The sequence below is a fragment of the Bubalus kerabau genome, chromosome 3 (genome assembly GCF_029407905.1).
Source record: "Bubalus kerabau isolate K-KA32 ecotype Philippines breed swamp buffalo chromosome 3, PCC_UOA_SB_1v2, whole genome shotgun sequence".
NCBI lineage: Eukaryota > Metazoa > Chordata > Mammalia > Artiodactyla > Bovidae > Bubalus > Bubalus kerabau.
This window is the reverse complement of record NC_073626.1, coordinates 100619561-100647267: the sequence shown is the minus strand read 5'-3', so window position 1 is coordinate 100647267 and position 27707 is coordinate 100619561. Positions and strand designations below refer to the sequence as shown.

General features: G+C 41.0%; 1 protein-coding gene across 9 annotated transcripts in view; it reads left to right on the top strand.

Moving 5' to 3' along the window:
* The window catches only part of LYPD6B (LY6/PLAUR domain containing 6B), a 234902-nt gene that overhangs the window by 196558 nt on the left and 10637 nt on the right, over positions 1–27707 (top strand). For 8 of the 9 annotated variants that reach the window (XM_055572623.1, XM_055572624.1, XM_055572622.1 and 5 more), the window contains 2 exons: positions 8824–8882; positions 25281–25433. In XM_055572623.1, coding sequence (XP_055428598.1) covers positions 25319–25433 — 115 coding nt within the window. In that variant the 5' untranslated portion in view covers positions 8824–8882; positions 25281–25318. Of the gene's footprint in view, positions 1–212; positions 274–8823; positions 8883–25280; positions 25434–27707 lie in introns of those variants that run through there. The other variant, XM_055572630.1, reaches the window with a different exon arrangement.

Below are 27707 nucleotides of genomic sequence, written 5' to 3'. Positions count from 1 at the left end.
TTCTTCAGATTCTTTTTGACTATAGATTATTACAAGATATTGAGTATAGTTCCCTGTGCTGTAAAGTAGATCCTTCTTGTTTATTTTATACACAGTAGTATCTGTTAATCTCAGATTCCTAATTTATCCCACCCGATTCTTTTTTCTTTAACAGTTCTGTTCAGTTCAGTCGCTCAGTCGTGTCCGACTCTTTGCGACCCCATGAATCACAGCACGCCAGGCCTCCCTGTCCATCACAAACTCCTGGAGTTCACCCAGACTCACGTCCATCGAGTCAGTGATGCCATCCAGCCATTTCATCCTCTGTTGTCCCCTTCTCCTCCTGCCCCCAATCCCTCCCAGCATCAGAGTCTTTTCCAATGAGTCAACTCTTCACATCAGGTGTCCAAAGTACTGGAGTTTCAGCTTTAGCATCATTCCTTCCAAAGAAATCCCAGGGCTGATCTCCTTCAGAATGGACTGGTTGGATCTCCTTGCAGTCCAAGGGATTCTCAAGAGTCTTCTCCAACACCACAGTTCAAAAGCATCAATTCTTCGGTGCTCAGCCTTCTTCACAGTCCAACTCTCACATCCATACATGACCACAGGAAAAACCATAGCCTTGACTCGACAGACCTTTGTTGGCAAAGTAATGTCTCTGCTTTTGAATATGCTATCTAGGTTGGTCATAACTTTCCTTCCAAGGAGTAAGCATCTTTTAGTTTCATGGCTGCAGTCACCATCTGCAGTGATTTTGGAGCCCAAAAAAATAAAGTCTGACACTGTTTGCACTGTTTCCCCATCTCTTTCCCATGAAGTGATGGGACCAGATGCCATGATCTTTGTTTTCTGAATGTTGAGCTTTAAGCCAACTTTTTCACTCTCCTCTTTCACTTTCATCAAGAAGCTTTTTAGTTCCTCTTCACTTTCTTTAACAACCAAACTTTATTTTCTATGTCTGTGAGTCTCTTTCTGTTTTGTAATTAAGTTCATTTGTATAATTTTTAAAGATTATACATATAAATGATATAGTATTTATCTTTCTGAATTCACTTAATACAGCAATCTCTAGGTCCATCCACATTGTGACAAATGGCATTAATTCATTCTTTTTTATGGCTGAGTAGTATTCCCTTGTGGAGAAGGCAATGGCAACCCACTCCAGTAGTCTTGCCTGGAAAATCCCATGGACGGAGGGGCCTGGTGGGCTGCAGTCCATGGGGTCCCTGAGGGTCGGACACGACTAAGCGACTTCACTTTCACTTTTCACTTTCATGCATTGGAGAAGGAAATGGCAACCCACTCCAGTATTCTTGCCTGGAGAATCCCAGGGACGGGGGAGCCTGGTGGGCTGCCGTCTGTGGGGTCGCACAGAGTCGGACACAACTGAAGCGACTTAGCAGCATTTATCAGTGGACTGAGTAAAGACATATCAAGGAGAATAATTGTTCAAGTTTGGGGCTTCAGACTCTAATATCACATTAACCTGGAAAAATAGCAGCAGTGATTGCCATCAGCTGACACACCACCCCCAGAGAGAGTGGTTGTTCTAGGCAAGCCAGGCCTCCTGTGAGCAGAGTCAGAAAAGTATCCCTAATTAGAGTAGCTCCCTGAGCTGGTTCATAATTTGCTTAATCACACTCACTTCACTAAACTATGATTTTGATTTTAGGGGGGAAAATGCAAGGTTTGGGGAAAGGGAAAGGAAGCAATTAAAATTCAGACTGATCCTCCTCCCTAGTCAGTTTGGGATTGGCAGAAAAGACAGCAAATGACATCAATGACCAGGTGTAAATATAAGGAAGCTGATTTGGAAAATGGGTCCTTTGAGTCTTGTTTGGGTGAGAATCATTGAGATCACAAAAGGAAGCAGCTGGTAAGTTCCAGAAACCTTTTTTATGTCAGCCTAGAATATGAATAATACACTAAATGGAGTGTAGTGCATATATTTAAATATTTATGTTCAAATGGCTGTCATTTTTTAGCCTACTCTGCCATGGTCCCATGACTGGATACAATTGCTTTTAAATGATCATTTTGTAGATGCTTGAAAGACATTGTTTAGAAGATGAAAATCACAGCAAAGCAAACAAAGAAAATGCAGAAGAGACCATTAGAAACCAAATATATCCATCCTGGCCAACTCTATTTAGAAAGTTTTGAAGGCAGTTTAGTTGTAAGGATTAAGATGGAGGAGTTTGTAATTGGACCTGAATTTTCATTCTGTTTGTGATTTACTGGCTATGTGGTTTTGAGTAAGTTACTTTTCCTGTCTTTAAATTTCAAACTCATCTGTAAAAAGGGGATAATAAAAGTACCACTTCACAGAGGTGCTGTGAGAATTAAATGAATTAATGGTGTTCAGCGCCTGACACCCATAAGCCCTCAATAAATGTTAGCTTAAAAAAAGGAAGTTGTTCTACATGAGGGCTCATGGAGGAAACCATTAGCAAAGCATTGGAAAGTCTGACCTCTGAGAGCAGCATCTGTGTTTTAGGGACTAAAGCTATGGTGGTGAACAAAACCATGCCGGGCATGTGGTAGGTGCTCCATAAATACTGATTGAATAACTGAAAAAATGGATTGTGTGCATTTACAGTGTATAAACTGGATTATTCTATGAAATTAGCATGTACATTTTAAAGGAGGAACGTATAAGGCAAGAAATAATGGGTGAAAATTTTGAGTGTGGCAAAGGTATATATTTCAAACTTTTAGCCAGGAAAATGTTTATCCTGTGATTTCCCATTAGGGATGCAGGATCTGATTTCCTTTTCTCCTCTAAGGTCAAATGATCTGGGGGAGCTGTTTGTAGCGTTCTGGATGGTGTCTTCCTGACTGTCCACCCTCAGCTCCCGTCCTCTCCAGCTTGCATGATGTTACGATGAGCCACTGTTGGGGAGGGACAGGCACACATTGAAACTACTGATTAAGGATGTTCTTTTCTCCCGTTTGCTTCCACATCACAACCCTGGGGGCTCAGACGATAAAGAAGCCGCCTGCAATGCGCAAGTCCTGGGTTCTGTCCCGAGGTTGGGAAGATCCCCTGGAGGTGGGCGTGGCAATCTATTCCAGTGTTCTTGCCTGGAGAATCCCCATGCACAGAGGAGCCTGGCGGGCTACAGTCCATGGGGTCACAAAGAGTCGGACACGACTGAGCAACTAAGCACATGACACTTGAACATCCCTCTGTGATGGAAAAGAGAAGCTTGGAGGTGCCAGATCCCAGAGTCCAGCTGCATGTCTGTCCTATTTGTGAGCTGGCCCAGCCCGGTGTCTCTTCTAAACTCTCCAGGGAAGCGGTGGGCTGGTTGGTTCCGCCCCTGTCTGTGTGCGGTGTCTTCCTCTGCTCCCTGTGTTCCAGGCCTCACACAGAAGGTAGGGAAAGGGGGTGATATTCTCTGCCTAACCCTTGCCTGAAGTCATTTCTAAGACAAGACGTGATGAACAAATACTGTCTTTGGAAGAAGATGTACAGATTTGCCAAGGAGAGAATGTAGGTCTGGGACCTCCTGGTTTACAGGATCATATAAATCACTCAACACTAGTAAAGTTGAAGTTTTGAAAGTAGATAATTTCCATTTGTACCAGAGCTAATTAGTCTAAGGAAAATGGTGACAGAGATGTATTCTGTAACTTCTCAGGCAGCCCTGGAAGTCTGGCTCCAAAGACAGTTTTCAACGTACTCATCTCTAAGATGTTACAGGCAGGCAGCTAATATTTACTGAGTTTGCACTGTCCTCAGACATGATTCTAAGTGACTGTGATGTTCACTCACTCCCTTGAGGTTGTATTTTTTATCTTCTCCTTTTACAGTATGGAAACTGAGGCACAAGGGGGTTAAGTGACTTCCCCACATTAGCACTAACTCTTAATACTTGATTCAACATGTGAGGAAACTGAAATGCTGAGAAACAGCTCACGAGCTAAATATTTAACTTGGTACTCAGCTAAACAGAAATTTCCCCCCAACTATGTGCACAAGGAACCATTGCATCCTTTCCTGTGGGAGTGGGTTATAGGCCCCTCTTACCTGTGAAGCCTTCATGTGGAGATGGGGGTGGGGGTTACTGAATTCTGAGATTTCAGAGCCTCAATTGGAGTCCTGGGAGATAAGCCATTTCTCATAGTTCAAAGAGCCTAACAGAAAGTGCTCATTTAGGGGCAATAAACAATGTGGGCTAATGAACATAAAAATTCTGTGTGTGTGTGCTTGTCAAAATTCTGTATATTATATTAAGGTAATTATTTTTTGTGGAACATGCTTTTCATGGCAGTTGTGCATTTTGTTTTACAACTTAAAACCTGGTTCACTGATTATCTTCTACATTGTTGTTGTTCAGTCGCTCAGTCATGTCTGACTCTTTGTGACCCCATGGATTGCAGAACCCCAGGGTTCCCTGTCCTTCACTAAGTTCTGGAGTTTGCTCAGATTCATGTCCTTTTGAGTCAGTGATACTATCTAACCATCTCATCCTCTGCCACCTTCTTCTGCTTTTGCCTTCAGTCTTTCCCAGCATCAGGGTCTTTTCCAATACAGTTTATTTAAATCCTTCTAAATGTTGAATCTGGGGTCTGGACTTTAGGAATGAAAAAGTTAGAACGTATTGGCCTGCAGTGAGAGAGGGATGTGTTGCTAATAGTCAACAATCACAGTGGATTCAAATGGATAGACCTCTCCTGTTCTGCTGGGAGGCAGTGCTTCCTGCCTGTTCTCTCCCTTTCCTACATTTTTAATCCATTGTCATATCGCAGACAACTGTGACTATGTTCTTATTAAGATCTCAGGGGCTTTCCCAATGGAATTTGCAAAATGTAATTAAGATGGTGAATTGTCTGGGACTCCCATCCCTACCACTAAATGAGAGCATTTTTATTTGGCTCTGCAATGTTTTTGTATCATTTGCTCTTTGGATTTACAAAGTCCCTGGTCCATTTAGAGAAAACTGTTGATCTTTAAATATACAGTAGGTGCTTATCCATAAACTACAGAGCCAGTCAAACCCTGTTTTAATTTAAATTTTGAGTAAGTTATGCATTCATATGGATCAAAACTCAAAACAATGAAATGAGATGTACTTTGAGAAGTCTCCATCCCACTCCTGTCCTCTAATTAGTGTATTATTTACCCCTGTCCCTCCACCTACACGTCATCACTTCATTAGTTTCCTATAAACTGTTCCTGAGTATATTTATGCATATAAGTATGAATACATATAGAAGTTTTTGTTCCCTCTCTAACACACAAAAATGACATGATACTCATATTTATAACTATCTCTATTCATATATATATATATATATATATATATATATATCTCCTAGAACTTTTTCACAGCAGAATATAGGGATAGGGAGTATCTCCTTTTTTTTCTCTTTTTTTGGCTGTGCCATGCAACATGCAAGATCTTAGTTCCCTGACCAGGGATGGTACCTCTGCCCCCTGCAGTGGAAGTATAGAGTCTTAACTGCTGGACAGCCAGGGAAATCCCATTTTTTTTAAATGGCTGGATCATATTCCATTTTAGGTGTATATATATATATATATGCATACACTCCCCTACACACACACACATACTCTTTTGATGGACACTTAGGGTTTTGTCCAATCATTTGCTATTATAAACAATGCTCCAAAGACTATCATGGCAGTATATTATTTTGCATGAAAGCAGACCATCTGTAGAAAAAAATCCCCAGAAGTGAGATTTTGGGTCAAGGGTAAATGCATTTGAAATTTTAATAATGTTTCCAAATTGCTCCTTGGAGTCACATTCCCTCCAGCAGTGTATGAAAATGACTGATCTCCTATGGTCTCCTCAAAAGAGTATTAGAAAACATTTTTATCGATCAGACAAGTCAAAATTTGGAATTTATAAAGTATAGTTTTAATTTATATTTTTTCTATTTGAAAAGATGGTCAGCTTACATCATGTTGTTTAAAGGCCATTTTATTCATTTTTTCCCTGCAAAATGTCTATTAATGTCCTTTACTAATTTTTCTGTTGGGCTGCTGATAATTTTCTTATCAATTTTCAATGTTAGTGAGATTATCCATTGTTTTGTCTGTGACATGAGTTGAAAATATTTCCCCCAGCTTATTTGCTTTTTTTTTTTACTTATGATATTTTTTTGTCATACAGAATTTATTGTTGCTTAATGTAATTGAATTTTCGAACTTTTTAGTACATTCTAATTTTTTAATCATAGAATGGCCTTTCCCCACTCCAAGGAAGTCATTTATATTTTCTTGTATTTTTAAAATATTTTATTACAGATAATTTTAAGCATAGACAAATTAGAGAAAATAGTGTAATAAACCCCAACTACCTGTCATCCAACTTCAACAGTATTATTTCATCTTATTCTCCCACCCATTTTCAGAATATTTAAAGCAAATCTAAGACATTATATTTTCTTTGTAAGTACATCAATATATATCAATAACATGTCAAACTTTTTAGGATATAATTTCTATTTCATTATTATACCAATGAGTCCTTAAGATTATCCAGTACCAGTCTGTGTTCAAATATTCTTTTCTGGAACATTTATGGCTTTGTTTTCTGTGTGTGCAATATGATGTATGTACCCAGTTGTCCCAACTCAGTTTCCTAAAGTTTATTCTTATCTTACTGGTTTTAGATGCCATTTTCCCCATATAACAGATTCTCACGTGTATTTCAGTCTGTTTCCAGACTTTCTATTCTGTTCCATTTGTCTACTCAAATGCTGCTGCTGCACTGTTTTAATTACTGTGGCATTAGAGCATGTTTTATAGTCTTTCTGAACTAGTCATTCCCCAAATGAAATAGTAAGTAATCTACTCCAGTTCATGCTATGTAAAATGACAGATATACAGTCCAGCCTCCTCAGATCAGGGATGGGTCTGGTGACTTACAAATCAACAAGGAGTGGGAGTAGCATGTGTGAGCATAAACCTGGTCCCTAAGAAAAGTAACAGTCATCACACTGTGGGGAAGTAAATAGTAATAACATAAAAGCTGGGAACCTGGGAAGGGTCCTCATCTGGAGCTAGGAGGAGGAAGCAGAACTGGTAAAGTTGGTGGTTGAAACGTGCTTCTCCCTTGGGAGTAGATAATCCTGGTTCTCTTTGGCAAAGTCAGAAAGGCCGGTGGTAGAGGAAGTTGCAGTATTTGCTGTGTACCTGCCCTAGGAAACCCATCAGAGACATAAAGCGTGCTGAAGAGCCAAGAGGGCCTGGCCAAAGTGTGTTGGGGAGACTGTGCGATGATTGTGCTCTGGGAAGTTCACAAACCTAAACAGGCAATAACCCTGAACTCCAGGCTGCCTGTGTGCTGGCTGTGCCTCTGACGTCGCAGGAGTGAACCTGATTGTCCCTTTCTCAGGAAAAGGACGATGTTTTATTCTGAACCCTCTTTCCAGGAGACAGTATTAATTCTACCTAACAAGATACCTTTACTGGAAAGTATCTGAGAGAGGACTTCTAATATGAGTTATTATGGGAAGAGACGTCTGAAGTATTTAGCAAGGGCACATTTTCTTCTTGTAGTTGAGTCGCTAAGTCATGTCTGACTCTTTTTGACCCTATAGACTGTAGCCCTTCAGGTCTCCTGTCCATGGGATTTTCCAGGCAAGAACATTGGAGCAGGTTGCCATTTCATACTCCAGGGGATCTTCCCAACCCAGGGGTTGAACCTGCATCTCTTTTGTCTCCTTCCTTGGCAGGGAGATTCTTTACTACTGAGCCCCCGGGGAGAGTATACCATAATACCTCTTTTTCCTTTTGAAATGCATGTATCTGCTGGACTCTGTCTGCACCATCACAAAAGTCCAGAAAATGATAAGGTGGTCACAGCACAAGGTAAAGACCTGGCTCCACAGTGAGTGGAAAGACTGAACCAGGATGACTGTGGAATGACTTCATCCCTGGCAGACACCCTTAATAACCTTTGACAGAGCCGGTAACCTCTTCATCCCCAATTTCCTCCTTATAAACTGCAGGAGAGCATACCCGCTTACCTCACAGGGATGTGGGGAACCTTAATTAGGTTCTGATGGGAAAGTTCTTCACTGATGAGTCATGATATAGTGACTGTGATAATTTGAGGCTGCACAGCCATGAGTTGCCTGCTGCCCAGATGCAGATGCCAAAGGGTAAATGGAAATCGGTCATCATCAGCAGTCAGGGGAGTAGACTTTTCAAACTGAATGAATGGGTGAAGTCATCCTTGTTCGGGCATAATCAACAGTTCCTTACTGAGTGTCTACCCTGTGTGAATGGTAGCAAGCAACTGGGGTGGGGGCAGGAGGAGGTTAGCGAGGAGTGGCAGGCCTGAGGTGCATGCCCTGAGCTGGCTGCTGGAGTGGCTGTTGGCCTCCTTGGAAGACAGTAGCTCAGACTTGTGACTCTTTGGACCAGAAGCCACCTTTGCCACCATTGGTGCGAGCTGGGCATTGGTTATAGTTGGCTTCACATTCCAGCGTGGTTTAAACAATAAGAGTCATCGGGGCTCCCCCAGCCCCCCTCACTTTCCAGATGCCACTCTTACCAAATCCCTAAGCTAGTTTTCTCTCTTAGGTGTTCCAGTGAAAAGAATCTTTGTGTTCATTAACAAAAGGGGAAAAGAAAAAGGGACCCCTCTTTTGGCCTCTTTGACTTCTGTATTTGCATGAAGCTGTTTTACAAAGTACTTTCAAGGTGTGCTTTATTTTAAGCACAAGGTAAAAGGGACTATTTTAGGCATTATCACAGAACACTGTCTCTGCCAATAAGGAGTTTTATGGTCTGGAAATTGGTACAGAATATGGATGAGATCTCAATGTACATTTCAAGCTGAACCTTTTTTTATTTTATTTTAGGTGTCCTTGGGTGAGAGTAGCAGGAAGTGAAAGAGGAGGCGAAGAGAAAATTAAGAAGGGTGAGTACAAGTAGATTTGGAAGGTGAAGTAAATGGCTTCTCTGGGCAAATGAGGCTGCTAAGACCATTATCCCAATAGGAAGTTTTTGGACTGTGGAAGGTGAGAGGTAACCAGAGAAAAATCAGAGGAAGTTCAGGAGAAAGTCCTTCATTTAAGAGACAAGCCCATTGTCACATAAATATAGTGTTGTTTATTGAAATACAAGATTTCAAGGAAGGAGAATAGGGCAAATCATAATTGTGTTAATATGGAATTCTGGTTTTCAGTGAACTTATTTTTATTTTAATTTTAAAAATATACAGTTTTTAAAGGTTACTTTGCATTTATAGTTATTAGAAAATATTGTCTCTTTTGCCTTGTTGTACAACACAGCCTTGAGCCTATTTTAAACCCAATAGTTTGTACCTCCCACTTCTCCTGCTGCTGCCCACGCCCCTGCCCCCTGCTGCCCCTCCCACCTGACTCCACTTGTAACCATTAATATGTTCTCTACATCTGTGAGTCTGCTTCTTTTTTGTTATATTCACTAGTTTGTTATATTTTTCAGAGTCCACATATAACTGATAGCATGTATTGTATCTTTCTGGCATATTTCATTTAGTGTATGCCCTCCAAGTCCATCCATGTTGCTACAAATGGCAAAATTTTATTTTCTTTTTATGGCTGAGTAGTATTCCATGCAATTAAAAGATGCTTACTCCTTGGAAGGAAAGTTATGACCAACCTAGATAGCATATTCAAAAGCAGAGACATTACTTTGCCAATAAAGGTTTGTCTAGTCAAGGCTATGGTTTTTCCTGTGGTCATGTATGGATGTGAGAGTTGGACTGTGAAGAAGGCTGAGTGCCGAAGAATTGATGCTTTTGAACTGTGGTGTTGGAGAAGACTCTTGAGAGTCCCTTGGACTGCAAGGAGATCCAACCAGTCCATTCTGAAGGAGATCAGCCCTGGGATTTCTTTGGAAGGAATGATGCTAAAGCTGAAACTCCAGTACTTTGGCCACCTCATGCGAAGAGTTGATTCATTGGAAAAGACCCTGATGCTGGGAGGGATCGGGGGCAGAATAAGAAGGGGACGACAGAGGATGAGATGGCTGGATGGCATCACTGACTTGATGGACGTGAGTCTGGGTGAACTCCGGGAGTTTGTGATGGACAGGGAGGCCTGGCGTGCTGCGATTCATGGGGTTGCAAAGAGTCAGACACGACTGAGCGACTGATCTGATCTGATCTGAGTATTCCATTGGTCGGAGAAGGCACTGGCACCCCACTCCAGTAGTCTTGCCTGGAAAATCCCAGGGACAGAGGAGCCTGGTGGGCTGCTGTCTATGGGGTCACACAGAGTTGGACACGACTGAAGTGACTTAGCAGTAGCAGTAGCAGTATTCCATTGTATGTATGTACCACTTCTTTATCTGTTCATCTGTTGATGGACACTCAGGTTGCTTTCCTGACTTGGCAGTTGTAAACAATGCTGCTGTGAACATTGAGGTGCATGCATCTTATTCAACTAGTGACTTTTAAATTTTTTTCAGTAATACCTGGGAGTAGAATTGCTGGGTCATATGGTAGTTCTATTTTTAGTTTTTAGAGAAACCTCTATACTGTTTTCCACAGTGGATGCACCAATTTATATTCCCACCAACAATGTATGAGGGTTCCCTTTTCTCCACATCCTCACCAACATTTGCTATTTGTATTGTTTTTGTTGATAGTCATTCTTCCAAGTGTAAGGTGACATCTCATTGTGCTTTTGATTTGTATTTCTCTAATATTAGCAATGTGGAGCTTCTTTACATGTTCCTATTGGCCATCTGCATGTCCTCTTTAGAAAAATGGCTATCAAGTTCTTCTGCTAATTTTTTAATTGGGTTGTTTACTTTTTTACATTGAGTCCTTTGAGCTGTTTACGTATGTTGGTTATCAATCCCTTATCAGTCATGTCATTTGCAAATATTTCCTGCCTTTCAGTAGGTTGTTTTTTTGTTTTTCAGTTATTTCCTTTGCTGCACAAAATCTTCTCTGTTTAATTAGGTTCCATTTGTTTATTTTTGCTTTTATCACCTTTAATTTAGGAGACGGACCCCAAAAATATCACTGTGATTTATATCAAAGTGTGTTCTAAGTCTTCTTCTAAGAGTTTTAGGGTTTTGGTCTTACTTTTAGGTCTTTAATTCAGTTCGAGTTTATTTTTGTATGTGGTATGACAGAACGTTCTAATTTTATCCTTTTACATGTAGCTGTCCAGTTTTCACTTATTGAAGAAATTGTCTTTTCCCCATTGTGTATTTTTGCCATCTTTATCAAAGTTCAAGTTGATTATTATTGATTATAAGTATGTGGGCTTATTTCTGGCGTTTCTGTCCTATTCCACTGATCTGTGTTTTTGTGCTGGTACCACACTGTTTTGATTACTGTTGTTGTTCAGTCGCTCAGTCGTGTCCAACTCTTTGCGACCCCATGGACTGCAGCATGCCAGGCTTCCCTGTCCTTCACCATCTCTGGGAGTTTGCTGAAACTCATGTCCATTGAGTTGGTGATGCCATCCAACCATCTCATCCTCTGTCCTCTCCTCCTCCTCCTGGCTTCAACTTTCCAAGCATCGGGGTCTTTTCCAATGAATCGAGTCTTTATATCATGTGGGCATAATACTGGAGCTTCAGCTTCAGCATCAATCCTTCCTATGAATATTCAGGGTTGATTTCCTTTAGGACTGACTGGTTTGATCTCCTAGCAGTCCAAGGAACTCTCAAGAGTCTTCTCCAACACCACAGTTTGAAAGCATCAGTTCTTTGGTGCTCAGCCTTCTTTATGGTCCAGCTCTCACATCCATACATGACTACTGGAAAAACCATAGCTTGGACTATATGGACCTTTGTTGGCAGAGTATTGTCTCTGCTTTTCAATACACTGTCTAGGTTTGTCATAGCTTTTCTTCCAAGGAGCAAGGGTCTTTTAATTTCATAACTGCAGTCACCATCTGCAGTGATTTTGGAGCCCAAGAAAATTAAATCGGTCACTGTTTCCATTGTTTCCCCATCTATTTGCCATGAAGTGATGGGACTGGATGCCATGAGCTTGGTTTTTTGAATGTTGAATTTTAAGCCAGCTTTTTCCCTCTCCTCTTTCAACTTTGTCAAGAGGCTCTTCAGATGCTCTTTGCTTTTTGTCATAAGGGTAGTGTCATCTGCATATCTGAAGTTATTGATATTTCTCCCAGCAATCTTGATTCCAGCTTGTGATTATTGTAGCTTTGTAATATAGTCTGAAGTTAAGGCATGTGATTCCTCCAGCTCTGTTCTTCTTTCTCAAGATTGTTTTTACTCTTTGGGATCTTTTGTGCTGCCAGCAGCAGTATTCATGGGTGGAATGCTCCCCATTATGGCTGTGACTGGTGTCTCCATCCCCTCGGTGAGCTGCAGCCACCTCCCATCTTTCTGGGTGCCTCTTAAGACAAGCAGGGAGGTCTGGCACGGGTTCCTTTCAAATTACTGCTTTTGTCTTAGGTCCTGATTGTATGTGAAATTTTGGGTAGCCCTTTTAAGAGTAAAGTCTCTATTGCCCCCAATACTGTGAAGCTCCTGAAATTAAGCCCTACTAGCCTTCAAAGTCAAATGCTCTAGGGCAGAGGTCCCCAGCCTCTGGGCCACAGACTGGTACCTCCTGTCAGATCAGCAGCAGCGTTAGACTGGAAATAAAGTACACAGTAAATGTAATCATTTGCCCTTGAATCATCCCAAAACTTTCCCCCTCTCCTGCCAGCCCATGGAAAAATTGTCTTCCATGAAACCAGTCTCTGGTGCCAAAAAGTTTGGGGACTACTGCTCTAGGGGATGATCTTCCTGATGCAGGACCGTGCAGGCTGGGGAATTGGACACGGGGTCCAGAATTCTTATGCCTTTTGGGAGAACCTGCACAATATAATTCTCCAGTCTGGGGGTCAATGCCCCCAGGGGTATGGGATTTGATTGTATCCTGAGTCTGCCTTTCCTAGTTGTCTTGTTGTGGTTCCTTCTTTATGTCTTTAGTTGGAGATCTTTTCTGATGGGTTCTAGTCATTTTTTATGGATGATTGTTTTGCAGATAGGTGTTTTGCTGTGCTCATGAGAGGAGGTGAGCTCAGGGTCTTCCTACTCCCCCATCTTTCCCCCTTCCTCAGTGAAATGTTTGTGTTTAAATAAACTTACATTTCTGTGTTAGGTTCTATGATGGAGTAAGAGTACAGCTTTGAACACACTAAAGCTTCCATGGGCTCCAGTGCTATGTTCATCAAAATGTGTTCATTTTTCTCAGCTCTTTTATTAAATAAGGTTCAGGAATTTCACCTCCCTCTCTTTCTCCTTATTTCATGATGTTCTTTAGTGATCATAGGAGCAGAAAAAAAGATGCATTTTGGTGGACTTATGATATTTGCATGGGATTATAAAATATTTTTCAGCTAGATTTTTCTTGTTAATATTCTCATTTTCTAAAGCCTTCATTCTCCCCTTGATTAGTTTGTAGCATACATCCAGTTGTAACAGTTGCTCTTATGCTCTCCTGGTAAAGAGGTATTGTTTAGTCACTGCAGCTATTCCTACAATGCCTGACGCTTTGGTTCAGTGTGACTCACTTCCTAGTGTTTTGAGACTAGATTCACAGCTTCGTCAGGGTCCTGGAAGGAACCAGATGGCATATTCAGACTGGTGTTATTTGAGAGAATGAATAAGGGGCTATTTACAGTGGTTTGGGCTAGGTTTAGGGATATCAACAAAGGATAGTCCCAGCCTTCAGAGATGGCAACAGAGAGAAGTCATTTCTCTCCTACAGGCCTGAAGCTGTGAGTTGCTCAGTCGTGTCTGACTCTTCGCAACTGCATGGACTGTAGCCCGCTAGGCTCCTCTGAGCATGGAATTCTCCATGCAAGAATACTGGAGTGGGTAGCCTTTCCCTTCTCCAGGGGATCTTCTTGACCCAGGGATTGAACCTGGGTTCCCCTGCATTACAGGCAGATTCTTTACCATCTGAGCCTTGGATAAGAAAAAATGGTTACTGGAACTCAGGAGAAGGTAGCTATGAAGTTAGGGACCTGACAGGAGCTGAGAGACACGATGACAGCCTGGCAGGGAGTGAGTCAGGGGAGTAAATACCTCAGTCTCACTCTCTGCCCACTCTCCAGTCTGCTAGTTTCTGCCATTGGCCAAATCAAATTGAGAGCCCGTAGGAAAGGGAACTGTGTGCCTGGTCATCATAGCTTGCCTTCACAGGGCACAGATCAGGGTGGACAAGGCTGAATGGTGGGGCTGGAAGAGCAAGAGATGAAAGCCCAGCAGGGCTCAGTCCCTTTCACCCTTTTAGGATAGCTTGGGAAGACCATGTGGTCAGAGCATATTTAAGGCCCAACCGAGTATGTGTTGAACCACATGTGAATACACTAGGCCAGCGATGGGCAGAGCTTTAGTTGTTGAAAACAGAGCTCTCACAATCTTCATGTGTTCACCTAAAATCTAAATGAACAGTCAACATGGAAATGGAAATTCTGTTGGTGGAAAAGATGAAAAAAAAAAAAAGGTAATGCCTATGTGTGTGAGGCATTTAGAGACCTTTAGCTCAAGAATTGGAGCTGCAATTCCCACTCCAGTGCTCAACAAGGAAGGGCAACCTTGTACCCCCAAACAAACCCCAAGCATTTTCTAGGGTGGAGACTATTCCATGGGGCAGAGTAGACACAGAAAGTATTCATGAGGGAGAAATATTGGAGCTTAGCCTTTAAAAAAGAGTGAGAAATACAAAGTATTTCTTTAAAGAAGAGTGAGAAATACAAGCAGAGTCTACTGTTTTTTTTTTTAATTTAAAAAAATTTACTTTTAATTGCAGTATCATTGCTTTACAATGTTGTGTTAGTTTCTGCTGTACAGCAACATGAATCAGCCATATGTATGCATATATCCCCTCCCACCCACTCACCATGCCACCCCTCTAGGTCATCAAGGAGCACTGAGCTGAGCTTCCTGCTAGTTATCTATTTTACACATGATAGTCTATATATGTTGATGCTACTCTCTCGGTTTGTCCCACCCTCTCCTTCCTACACCACAGTGACCACAAGTCTGGTCTCTACATCTCCATTCCCATCCAACAGATAGGTTCATCAATACCATTTTTCTAGATTTCATATGTATGCATTAATAGCCAATATTTGTTTTTCTCTTTCCGATTCATTTTACTTTGTATGACAGATTCTAGGGACCCTGTTGCTTTTTAAAGCACACTTTATGAGAACTGCTTTTATTTATGAGCATAGACAAAGATGTATGGATGTGAGAGTTGGACTATAAAGAAAGCTGAGCACTGAGGAATTGATGCTTTTGAACTGTGATGTTGGAGAAGACTCTTGAGAGTCCCTTGGACTGCAAGGAGATCCAACCAGTGCATCCTAAAGGAGATCAGTCCTAGGTGCTCATTGGAAGGGCTGATGTTGAAGCTGAAACTCCAATACTTTGGCCACCTGATGCGAAGAGCTGACTCATTTGAAAAGACCCTGATGCTGGGAAAGATTGAGGGTGGGAGGAGAAGGGGACGACAGAGGATGAGATGGTTGGATGGCATGACTGACTCGATGGACATGGGTTTAGGTGGACTCTGGGAGTTGGTGATGGACAGGGAGGCCTGGTGTGCTGTGGTTCATGGGGTTGCAAAGAGTTGAAGACAACTAAGCGACTGAACTGAACTGAATAGACAAAGAATATAGATTTATCAGAAAGCAGATATATGAAAATACTCCACTGAGACCTAAATATTGTGCTTACATATATTCTAAAGTAGTTTTCTTAAAACTCATCTTCAGAGGAGTTTTACATTCTTCTCTCATATATACTTAGATAATCATAGCATTTGATAGCTGAAAATAGCTGTATTGAATTTGTCTTAAATCTGGCTCAGATATAGTATAATCTTAATCATATTGGCTGGTATGTAATCCACTGAGGAATCATAAATCTCTAATTTTAGATTTTTTTTTGCATTATAATGTTGTGTTAGTTTCTGCTGTACAGCAAAGTGAATCAGCCATACATATACACATATCCCCTTTTTTGGATTTCCTTCCCATTTAGTCACCATAGAGCATTGAATAGAGTTCCCTGTGCTATACAGTCCTTGTTGGTTATCTATTTAGAACATAGTAGTGTATATAAGTCAATCCCAATCTCCCAATCCATTCCACCCCCTTCGAATTTTAGTGTTTAATACTTATTTAATAGTTTGATAGTTAAACCAACAATGTATAGGGACTTAGTCATTCTCCTTTAATTCCCACAACTCCGCAAAATAGATATTTAATATCTCTGTTTTACTGATAGGAACCTGAGTCTCAGAGCAATAGAGGAATCAGCCAGAGGTGGCAGGTCCAAGTAATGGCAGGGTCAGAATTTGCTCCCAGGCCTGAGCACCTCTAAAAGGCATTCTCCCCACACTGGACTGGTCAGCATATACACTTGACTTTACCTTTGTAGGACTGTGAACCATTGCTTAAATGTCATTTTTCATGATGCAATTAAGACACTATTTAATGCCTATCATTTTTCAATTTCCTCTGGGAATATAAAATGATGCACGTATATATCTTTATGTGTACACTTCCTTCTGCTCCAAGTGGTAATAGTGACAATTTATAGGGCAGGTGACATGCTGTAACTTTGTTATACATGTAGAATGCAGAAATTTTTTTAATTAGAATTGCTTTTATAAGCTTGTTACCTTCCAGAGAGTCCTTTGAATAATCTGTTCTGGAATTTGTGACTGTGCAAAAGTTAGCATGATATTCTTTTGCCATTGCATGTAGTTTATTGTTGGTTTTCAAATGGCCTCCTGTTTTAGAATGATAGCCATGAACATGTTCTTGTGCAATACAGTTTTAGATATAGAATCAGGAATAATTTGAGCTAGTTCGATAAATCATGGTCCGTGACATAAAGCCTCAGGACAGAAGACAACAAGACAAATGCATAGCAACAGTTCTGCATGCTAAAGCTTTCCCAAATGAAAGATAACCGTGTGGATGCTGAAAGCAGCTGACGTGATTGGTAATATAGTCTCTTACACGGAGTTCTAGGGGCTTCCCAGGTGGCGCTGGTAGTAAAGAACCCGCCTGCCAATGCAGGAGATTTAAGAGACGCAGGTTAGATCCCTGGGTGGGGAAGATCCCCTGGAAGAGGGCTTGGTAACCTACTCTGGTATTCTTGCCTGGAGAATCCCGTGGGCAGAGGAGCCTGGAAGGCTATGACCCACAGGATCACAAAAAGTTGAACATGACTGAAGCGACTTAGCAAGAACACATGCTCAGGGTCACTTTGTCATAGCACTTAAGCAGTTATTTCATTCATAAGATATGTATGTACATCTGCATATATGTACACACATATATACATATATATGTATACATATATATACATACATATACACACATATCCAGATCAAATTATCATCTCAGATTTCTGAGATGTTAGAATATATTCCATCATGTTAGAATATATACAGAGAGATTCAAATGAGACACACATCAGTATACATACTTTATTTCTATGGTCATTTTCCTATGTCTGCTGAGGTTAAATGCAGTCAAAAGTGCTCGCCGTCACTTGCATGTCTAGTGACCTTGAAAGCTAAATTTTCTCAGTTGAGTTCTGTATGCCATGTGTTAGAGAAGGCATATTTTGGATTGTTCTCCTGTACTCAACAATTGTAGAATAATGGGTCCTTAGCCAGTGTTCTTGCCTGGAGAATCCCAGGGACGGGGGAGCCTGGTGGGCTGCCGTCTATGGGGTCACACAGAGTCGGACACGACTGAAGTGACTTAGCAGCAGCAGCAGCCAGCTATTGGACATTGCAGCCTAGATTTCTATTATGAGAACTTTGATTGGCTATTAAAAGACATGAGTTCAGTACAGCAAGCATGGATGGGGAACATAAAACACAGTGTCCTCCGTGCCTAGCCTCTGCTGCCACTCGGTTTACATCTGTGCAGTTCTGCGGGTGGCATGGCGCATTAACAGCACCAACACCTCTGTGCCTGCAGCTCTCTTGAAGAGATTCTGTCCAGTTATTCTGTCTTCCTCTCAAATTTAAAGACACCTCTCTTACACAGAAAAGAAAAGAACATCCCTCATTTGCCTGCCTGACAGCGGAAATATCTTTATAAAATTGCCTCAATATTATGCCTTTGGCTTTTTTTCTTTAAAGAAATGGCCAAATGAGGGATGTGTCTTGAGCTCTTCAAAAAAAATTTCAGGCATTATCTGCATGTTCTTTGGTGCTTTCTGTAGAAAAATGCATAGGGCCCATTAATTTGAGAATTAAGGACTAGGGAGTTTTCTGTTTACAAATCATGAGAATGTGTATTCCACATATGTTTCCCTTGTTCCTGGGCAGTACAGAGCAGAGCGTGACGTACAGCAGAGGAACACCATTCGTACAAGGGGTTAGGATCTTTATTTTTCCTTTCATCCAATATGGTTTTTACACCGTATTTTGAGAACCTTAATGCTTTAATTGACTTGGCACAGGCCTCTTAAAAATCACTTATGGAAGCAAACTGTGTAAAAATTATTCCACCCATGTGAAGGATACTATTAGATATAATCAATTAACATATTTTATTAGGTCTCTACCATTTGTCCAAATAGTTCAATGAAACACAACAAACCAATCTTGATCCTTTGTAAAAGGAATCCATTTTCCAAGTCTCAGACATCTAAGCTTTTAAATATTGTTCATTTGGAGTTCTTACTGTCTTATTTCTCCAGTGTCATGAAAGCCTTCTCAAAAAGATGTAAAATTATATCTTGGACAAAAATGCAGCTGAAAAGCTATTACTTTGGAAGTATCTTTTAGCTATTTCTTAAAATTTGAATCCCATTTAAAAAGATTTCTTTACAATTGATTAGACTATTTCTTCACCCAGATTACATACTTATGGGCCCTGTATTAATTCACAATTAGATTTAAATTTGGTTTGCATAATGAAATGATTTTAATGTTAGCACAGTTTTAGACAGTATCTTGTACCACAATGCATGTAGTAGGAAAAACTCCCATCTTAACACTGTAAAATGCACACCTTTATGTTTAGAAATGAGATACTCAGTTCGGTGAGTTTTTGATCCTGTGTTTGAGATTTTTTGAAAGATTTTCTTTAAAAAAGAACAGGGGGAATCTGAAATATTATGGTAATATTGTATTTCATTATGACTTTTTAGGGCATAACTAAAAGTCTTCATTAATATTCTTCCCCTAAAATCATAGAATATTAGAAGTGAAGGAACCTTGGCAGTCATTCATCCCAGCTTTCCACTTGGTTGCAATAGAGAGAACTTCAGAATCTTCTTGAGAAATGAGTGCCCAGAACTCCACACTGTGTACCAGCTTTGGTCCAGCTGGTATGGAATGGAGTTAGACAGTTATATCCCTTGATCTGATCTCTATTCTGCTAATATTGTCTGAAGAAGCCTCAGGAGAGGAAAGAAGAGGGAGAACAAGTCTTGAACCTCATCTCAGTAAAATAGGAATTACCTATGTTATTGCACTCAGTCCACACAATTTAGAAAATTTACCCACCTGACTCTAAGCCTCACTTGTCTTACTGGCAAATGGGGACAGTACTTCTTAACTCTGTGGTTACCTGGTTATGAAATGTAGACCTAGAATTTTATCCTGTTCGTTGTTGTTCCGTCGCTAAGTTGTGTCTGACTCTGTGACCCCATGGACTGCAGCATGCCAGGCTCCCCTGTCCATCACTGTCTCCTGGAGTTTGCTCAGATTCGTGTCTATTGAGTCAGTGATGCTAACTAACCATCTCATCCTCTGCTGCCCCCTTCTTTTGCCTTCAGTCTTTCCCAGAGTCAGGGTCTTTGGGTCTTCCTGAATCTAAAGCCCATTGTTTCCCCCTCAAAGATGACTGTATTAATTTTGACAGTCATAATTCACCAGGGGCTCACGCTAACTTTTGGGCCCCAATATGTGCTACAGCACAGGCACTATGTCTCTTACTCACTGTTGTATATAAGTACCTAGCGCAGTACCCAGTATGAATGCATGACTTACAAACATGCTGCTTTCAAGATCTGGACAAGCTGTACAGAGAGGTCAAATCATGATTCCATTTTTCCCTATTGAATGTTTTTTGCAAGAGTAAAATCCATGGTACTCCATGGAGATTTTTGTATTTTCAGATAAAGATGATGGACTGAGCATAAGCTAAAATTCTCTCTTGTATTTTGCTTCAGGCACATAGAAATGCTAAATTAAATATCTTTAAAATTAATTTTAAACTTGGGTTTGGGGGGAGGGGAATTATCCAGGTACTGGAAACAGAGACTCTGTCAGAGAGGGTCAACTCTGAGCTGCAGGGCCAGGCTCTCATTGCCCGGGTCAGGTCCCCTCAAGGGAGACAGCTGAAGCAGTCTCAACCTATAGCCCGTGATTCATCTTGCCAAATTTCTTGGGAACCAGAATATCACCATTGGTCAAACTCAAATAGCTGGAAACAAGTAGTACTACCCTTGTGATAGACTGTAAAGTTTCCTAGCAAATTTCTCCTTTTCTGAGGAGTGTTTTCATCTTTTCCACTGTGAGTAAAATTCCAGCACTCATGTTGCATTTTCTCTTTGCTTTCTATTCTTTTTACAAGGGAAGGCAGGCCCATTATGTTTGCCATTAAAGTGTCTTAGCGCAGATAAGTGATGCTTGTGGGAAGGTGTGAATACAGGTGTTGATAGGTATGTTGAACTTAGGAGAGCTGCTCCCCTTAAATTATCTATATTGCATTTGTTTTATTGGCAGTGGCGGTTGGCCTGGCGCTTGCTGACTCATTTTTAGCAATTGTATAAGCTGTGCTGGTGTTTACCACCTCTGCCTGGTCTCGGGTTTCAAATCCCCTTTTGATCCCATCATGTTTTTATCATCATTGGATGCCCTGCCAGCTCCTTATTGCCCACAATCTGTCTTACTTGCTAAGAAAGGTGCTCCTTATAATAGGTCATAACTATAATGATGTTCGTTCTGTTCCAAAATGTATCTACTGAATATCTACCATGTGCTGAGTGTGGACCTAGGGGATATAAAAGTGAAGGAGGTCCTTTTCCTATCTCAGAAGAGCTTGAGGTCAAGGATGTGCCATTCCTGAGGCCTGCATGTACCCCAGAAAAGCTTAAAAATGCCACGTATAGGATGGGATGATGACCATGGCTGGGACCTGGGAAATAGTCATGCTTCTGGACCATGAGCCATGTACGTCCATTACTCCTGGCAGTAGTGGGCCAGTCTCATATGGAGTTTCCTAAATTTACACATCTGGCTACCTGCCATTCCCTGAGTGCCTGAGAGTTGCCTGTCTCTGCTGTAACCCTTGGAGAAGGAAATGGCAACCCACTCCAGTATTCTTGCCTGGAGAATCCCAGCGACAGAGGAGCCTAATGGGCTGTTGTCTATGGGGTTGCACAGAGTCGGACATGACTGAAGCGACTTAGCAGCAGCAGCAGCAGCAGCTGTAACCCTACAGATGTGCCTTGCAGAAATCCCTTCTCTTGGCAAGGAAGCACACTGCATTCTGGAACAAGAATGAATATACTTTCCAAAGAGAGGACTCCTAAAATAAAGACCAGCACCAGAGGTGAGGGGTTTCTGACAAGGTCTTCTATCTGAGAAAGATGGATAATGGTGATGAACTTTGTTGGGGGTTGGTGGAGTGGGGATGTTTTGAACCACCCGTGGGTTTGAGAAGTGTGGACCAGGTACCTAATGTCTATGTGAGACTGTGTTAGTGTCAAAGTAAGAAAACATCCAAGTTACAGCAAGCTGAATTATGATGGCTGTATTCTAAGTCAGAGAGCAGCTGTTGTTAACCATTATGTGTGGTCTTAACCCAGGGGGAAAATATGTATGGACATGATACTGCAAATAACCTTAAGTTCCTCGCAGGTCCCCCTTCCCTACATGAAGAACTCTGCTGTGTGATAGTCCTAGAGAAAGTAACAGAATGGTTTAATCTAGCTTGTGTTCAAGATTTTTTTTCCCCCTTTTTGGAGCAGAATACAAACTCGGCTATAACCTTGTTCTGCAAGAAAGATTGCAACAAGAGCCTACTCAGCAAAGCCTCAGCAGATAAATTTTAGTTCAGAGTCTCCATGAAATGATTCCAAATGTGAAACTACTTTCAGATACTATAATTTAGTCATTTGCTTTTTCATTATCCTAATGTCTTTGGGTTGTGAAAAATAAAACAGTCATGTTAACACAAACCTATACACTGAAAAAGAGAGATAAATATAGGTGCCATGGGAAAAGCAGTATGTAGTAGATTATAAAACATGCTCTGGAAAATATGAGATATTGTTATTTGGTGCTTCCCTCATCTGACAGGTAAAACCTTTGCGGTTTGAGAGATCTTGATAGAGTAAGACTATGCTGTTTTAACTAAAACCAGAAAGGAAAATACATCTAGTCTATATGGAAGCAACATTCTTGTGGCCTATTTTTCACCATTATCAACTTTTGTGCTAGAAGAAACTGCACAGACACATTTTGAGGGCATGCTGTGTTCCAGGCTGTGTGCTAGGATCTTTGCATGTATTGCCCCTGAACCCCCACCTTGTGGGGGTAATAGTAATGAGACTATATTCTCTACAGTGCTTTTTCCAGGAAAGGTGAAACCACAACACAAGTCTAAGCCTTGGGTTTATTGTTCCTTCCGTTGTTTTTAAGTCTTCCATGAGCCATCATATCATGCATGATGTTATCCAGAAGAACCTTTGAGGTGTATCTGAATTCTTCTTTCCTCTGTGTTCAATGTTATTTGTATTCCTTTCTTCCCAGAGCTAGAAATAGGACTAGGCATTTTGGACCAATTACTACTTTCCAGAGACAAAGCTTTCTTGAGAGTAGTTTTCAAAACTAGATAATCTAAAACAACAGTTTCTCGACTCGGCTGGATCTGAGATCCTTGCCATGGCCTGGAAGTGCCTGTGTAGTCTGGCCTCACCGACTCTGGCTTTGTCTGTTCCCCCCTCTCTGCATGCTCTGGTCACACTAGCTGCTTTCTGAGTTCCCCCAGTGAGGCACACTTCTTCTGATCTAAGGACTTAGTTTCTTTTCCCTTGATTCTTTGCTTGGACATGTCCTTATCAACATTTAATTCACCTGTATAAATGTCAGCTACTCAGACGTATTGGGCTCACCATATATGTTAAACAGTTCCTCCTGTCCACTGACATAACACCTTACCATGTTCCCTCCACAGGATTTACAATGGTCAGAAATTATGGCCTTTTCCATATGTACTGCCTGTCTTCTCCCTCTAAAATGCAAACTGCCCGAGAGCAAAGACTTTGTTGGGGATCCAGCGATGAAAATGCCTGTTATGTACTAGGTGTCAGTAATGGTGGCTTAGAGGTAAAGAATCTGCCTGCCAGTGCAGGAGACATGGTTTGATCCCTGGGTCAGGAAGATCCCCTGGAGAAGGAAACGGCAACCACTCCAGCACTCTTGCCTGGAAAATCCCATGGACAGAGGAGCCTGGGGGGCTACAGTCCATAGGGTCACAGAGAGTCAGACGACTGAGTGACTAAAGCACCACCACCACCTTATTTACAAGAGCACTTGTGAGTTGCTCTTAGAACACAGTCATGTTTGTGAAAGAGGGGTTAGTCTCCCCTACTTAGAGGGTCTCCACTAATGTAACAAAGAGGGTATCCATTACTTGGCTACAGATTTATAATAGACATGGAATAGTCCAACTCAGAGAAAGAAATAGAAGTGGAATTGTGTCAATATAGCCACTTGTTTATAAGGAATTATAGAGTTGGTTAAATGTTCATTTTTTTTTTTTTAAGAAAGATCATAACAATAGGATTTGGAAACCCAGTAACTGTGAAAGGTCAATTGTGATTGACCTTTGTAAAATGAACAAGGGCAGAATGAGATACATATTTGTATATCACTAGGTCTGATTTTGGACTGAGCTGAGATGCAGTGTATACAGCGTTTAGCATTATTGTTTTGTGAAACTTGCCAAGTTTTTCACCATTTTCACAGAACTTGTATTAAAAGTGCTCTTATGCACACAGTTCTATGTGATCCTACTCAAGCCTCTATTGGATGGTCACAATGACCCAGGGTGTGGGCAGGCTGGGTGTTATTAAACCACTTTACAGATGAGGAAGTTGAGGTTAATAGAGTCTAAAGAGCTTGCCCAGGGTCAGGCCGCTAATAAATGGCAGAGCCAGCACCTGAACCAAAGTCTTTGGACTCCAGGTGACTTCCTTTTTCTGCTGCCCACACCTCCCGCTTGTGAAACGAACCTGTTGGTGGTGATGTTACAGGCTCTGAGCATCTCTCCTGAAGGTTTCCTTACTAGCAGGTCTGCTTCAAGAGGGTACAATCTGTGGGCTTAAGATGGAACACCTTACTGACTGCTGTGTGCAAACCACTTTCTCTGGGTTTTGGCCCTGCCAACTTTAAGTGGCTGAAAGCAATGAGCAGTGTCTATGGGCCAGAACTAACATTATGTGTGTGGTTTTCAAACAACTGTTACTGGGTTCCCTTGAGAACCTCCTGGCCACACCCCTTGCTCCTGGTGAGACAGGATACAGGTGGGGACGGCCTTTCACAGTGACTCTCATTTCTCTTCTCAGTGTCTGTGTGCTCTGGGGCCCAGTAGAGGCTTTCTCAAGCTGGTTGCCCTTTTACTCACCGTCCTTCCTACTGTTCCAACTTTTATTGTGTCTTCCAAGTTTTGAAAGAATTGCAAAATTCATCAAGTTTTAAGTATAGACTCAGGGACTGGAATTTCAGAGAGGTGGTTCAGCAACTTCAGTGGAGCAACCCACTGAACCAAATTGCAATTGTTAAAAGATCAGGTGACTCAGCACCAAGTCACCCAGCCAGCTCTGGCTGAACAGTGATGGAATGGGGTGCAGGCAGGCCAGGACTGCTGCTTCATCTCTTGCGACCTGAGCCTGCCCGGTAGAAGGTAGCAACGGCTTAGCTTTCACCTGATGGGGAAGAGTGCACTTAAGTCAGAGGTGTGGCTCTATAGAACAAGTAGATGGTTGGATACGTTTAAATCATCAGGCTTTTTCAAACAGAAGCCAAACACTCCTCATGGGCTTCCCTGTTGGCTCAGCTGGTAAAGAATTGCCTGCAATGTGGGATACCGGGGTTTGATCCCTGGGTTGGGAAGATCCCCTGGAGGAGGGCATGGCAACCCACTCCGTATTCTTCTTGCCTGGAGAATCCCCATGGGCAGAGGAGCCTGGCGGGCTACAGTCCATGGGGTCGCAAAGAGTAGGACACGACTGAGCGACTAAGCACAGCACAGTGATGTATAAAACGCACATAAACTCAACTCCTTTCTTTTCACCACAGGTATATGAGTGTTCGACTTCCCCACACCTGGGGTCAGAATGCTGCTCCTCTGTCACGCCCTCACTGTAGCTGTGGTCCAGACTTTTATCTTCTCTGAAAACCGGGTGTTGGCCAAGAACATCAACTTCTATAACGTGCGGCCTCCTCTTGATCGTAAGTAGTGGTTGTCACCGTTGTCCGTGACATGGGATCGGAATAACTAAAATCTGTTTCCCTATAGTAACCTTGCTGATTCTGGAACATTTGGTTTATATCAAGCATAAATCGGAAAGTCTTCATTACTTCCATGGGTAAGGGTGACATATGGTGACAGAAATTTTCTCCATTTCTTTAAGATGATTTGGCTTCCTGCTGAAGTCTTAAAAGGGTTCATGTTTAAAATCATTTTCTGAACACTGTCCCTAAGAATGGCTCAGCAGGGGAAATTCAGTGTTCTTTGCTGATCCTTGGAGAAGGATTTTGACTGTAGGAAGATTCTGCATAAATTATGTATAAAATCTCCCCTCCTTTCTCTCTCTTCAGACAAGTAAAACTTCTCTGATATATCTTATAGAGAATGTGTGATAGATAAAAATAGTTTTAGAAATGTTAATGCCAGTGATTCACAAACCTGGAAGAGTATCAGAATTACAACAAAAGCCTTTAAAATTACATATTCCTGGGTTTCTTCTCCAGAGATTCAGTAGTCAGGAGGGTGGGATCTGAAATTCTTTCTCTTTTTCCTCTCTTCTTTTTAGTTACACAGTCAGGTTTGGGAACAACTGTCTTTATACTCCTCCATGAGGAGTGTTCATACTCCTGTATAGTTACCATTCTGCACTTTGAATTTTGTTATTTAGGACATTCAGTCATAAGTAAGTAGGTGTGTACACATATATATTCTACATAGCCATACACCTATACACCCCACACACCTTGAACTACCATTTATTACAAATTTCTAAATTGGTAGTGATTGTATACTTGATAGCTTAGCATAGACATCATTATCATAAAATCTAAATTACTGACGAATTTTTAACCTTTTAAGCCTGATATAACTTTATGATGAGCAAATTATTAGAGAGATAAAATTAATACTTGATTATTACAGAAAATTCCAAAAAAGACTAGCAAATGTGTAGAATAAGAAAATTTATTCATAATCCCAAGATTCAGAGCGAGCTCTTCTTTACATTTTGGTATACATTTGGCATACATTTTGACCAACATGGATTTGAACTGCCTGGGTTCACTTACTTATATGTGGATTTTTTTCAATAGTAAATAGTACTACATGGTCTGCAGAGGGACATATGGAGGGCTGACATAAGATTATGTGAGGATTTTCAACTGCATATCCTTCTGTTGCTTTTTCTCTGTATATGTTTTTAAATATGTAACATACTGAGATCAGATTTAATTTTGCAATAGCTTTTATTCCTTTACATTGTAGTTTGAATATGTTTCCATGATTTTGAAAGTATCTTAATGTCTTACATTAAAAAATGTTTTCACTCATACAGCTGGCAGTGACACACACACACAATCATAAACAAACTAAATGTTTATGCTTCACTGAGAATCTTTTTAAATGTAGTTTCCATTGGCTAATGACCTTAGAACAGATTTTAGGAATTACTAAATCAAAAAGGTAGTGCCAATTTTTACATTAACTATTCACCTACCAGCAATGAGTTTTAGTATTTTTAAAACAACTGTACTGAATTAGTAGGTGAAAATGGATTTCATTATTTATTTACCTACCTAATTCACTTTTATGCATAGGCGAAACTGAAATGTATTTGTGGTAACTAATTTTGTGTCCTCTGAGTTTTAGCTTTTGATAGTTTGCTCTTGGTTTATGCATCAATAATACCCTCCCCTGTATGTGAAATACCCACTGCTTTCTAATTATCATCCCAACTTGGGGTCAGGTTACTAGGATGGTTTGGGTTACCTTGATCTTTATTTCAGTCTTCAAAAATAGGAGAATTAGATGTTTCACACAGGGCTTTACATTCTGGTCTATAGAGAAATGTCAAATTTATCCTTTTGATTTCTTGCCCATCAAAATAACAAGATACAAGACAGAAAAAAGAACATACTAGTAGTTGTCATTCCAGACTGCCAGCAGCTCATAATTCTTGTTTCTATAACACTCTTGCCTGAGCACAAAGGCCTGAGAATTACTATCATCCTGATATTAAATGTTACATTCCCGGTTGATGTCTAATGTAGGGATAATTGACATATCAAATGAAATTACTTGTTTGAAGTTAAGCCTAGCTGTAAAGCAAGTACATAGGGATGGAAATCAATGTGGTTTCATATGCCAGGGATCCTAAGAGAGATTTTTCATGCAATCTCTTGTTTAACCTTTATTATACCTCTGCAAGTCATGGGGATCTTTAGGTAATAATAATAAATTACTTCTTAGTCAAAAGG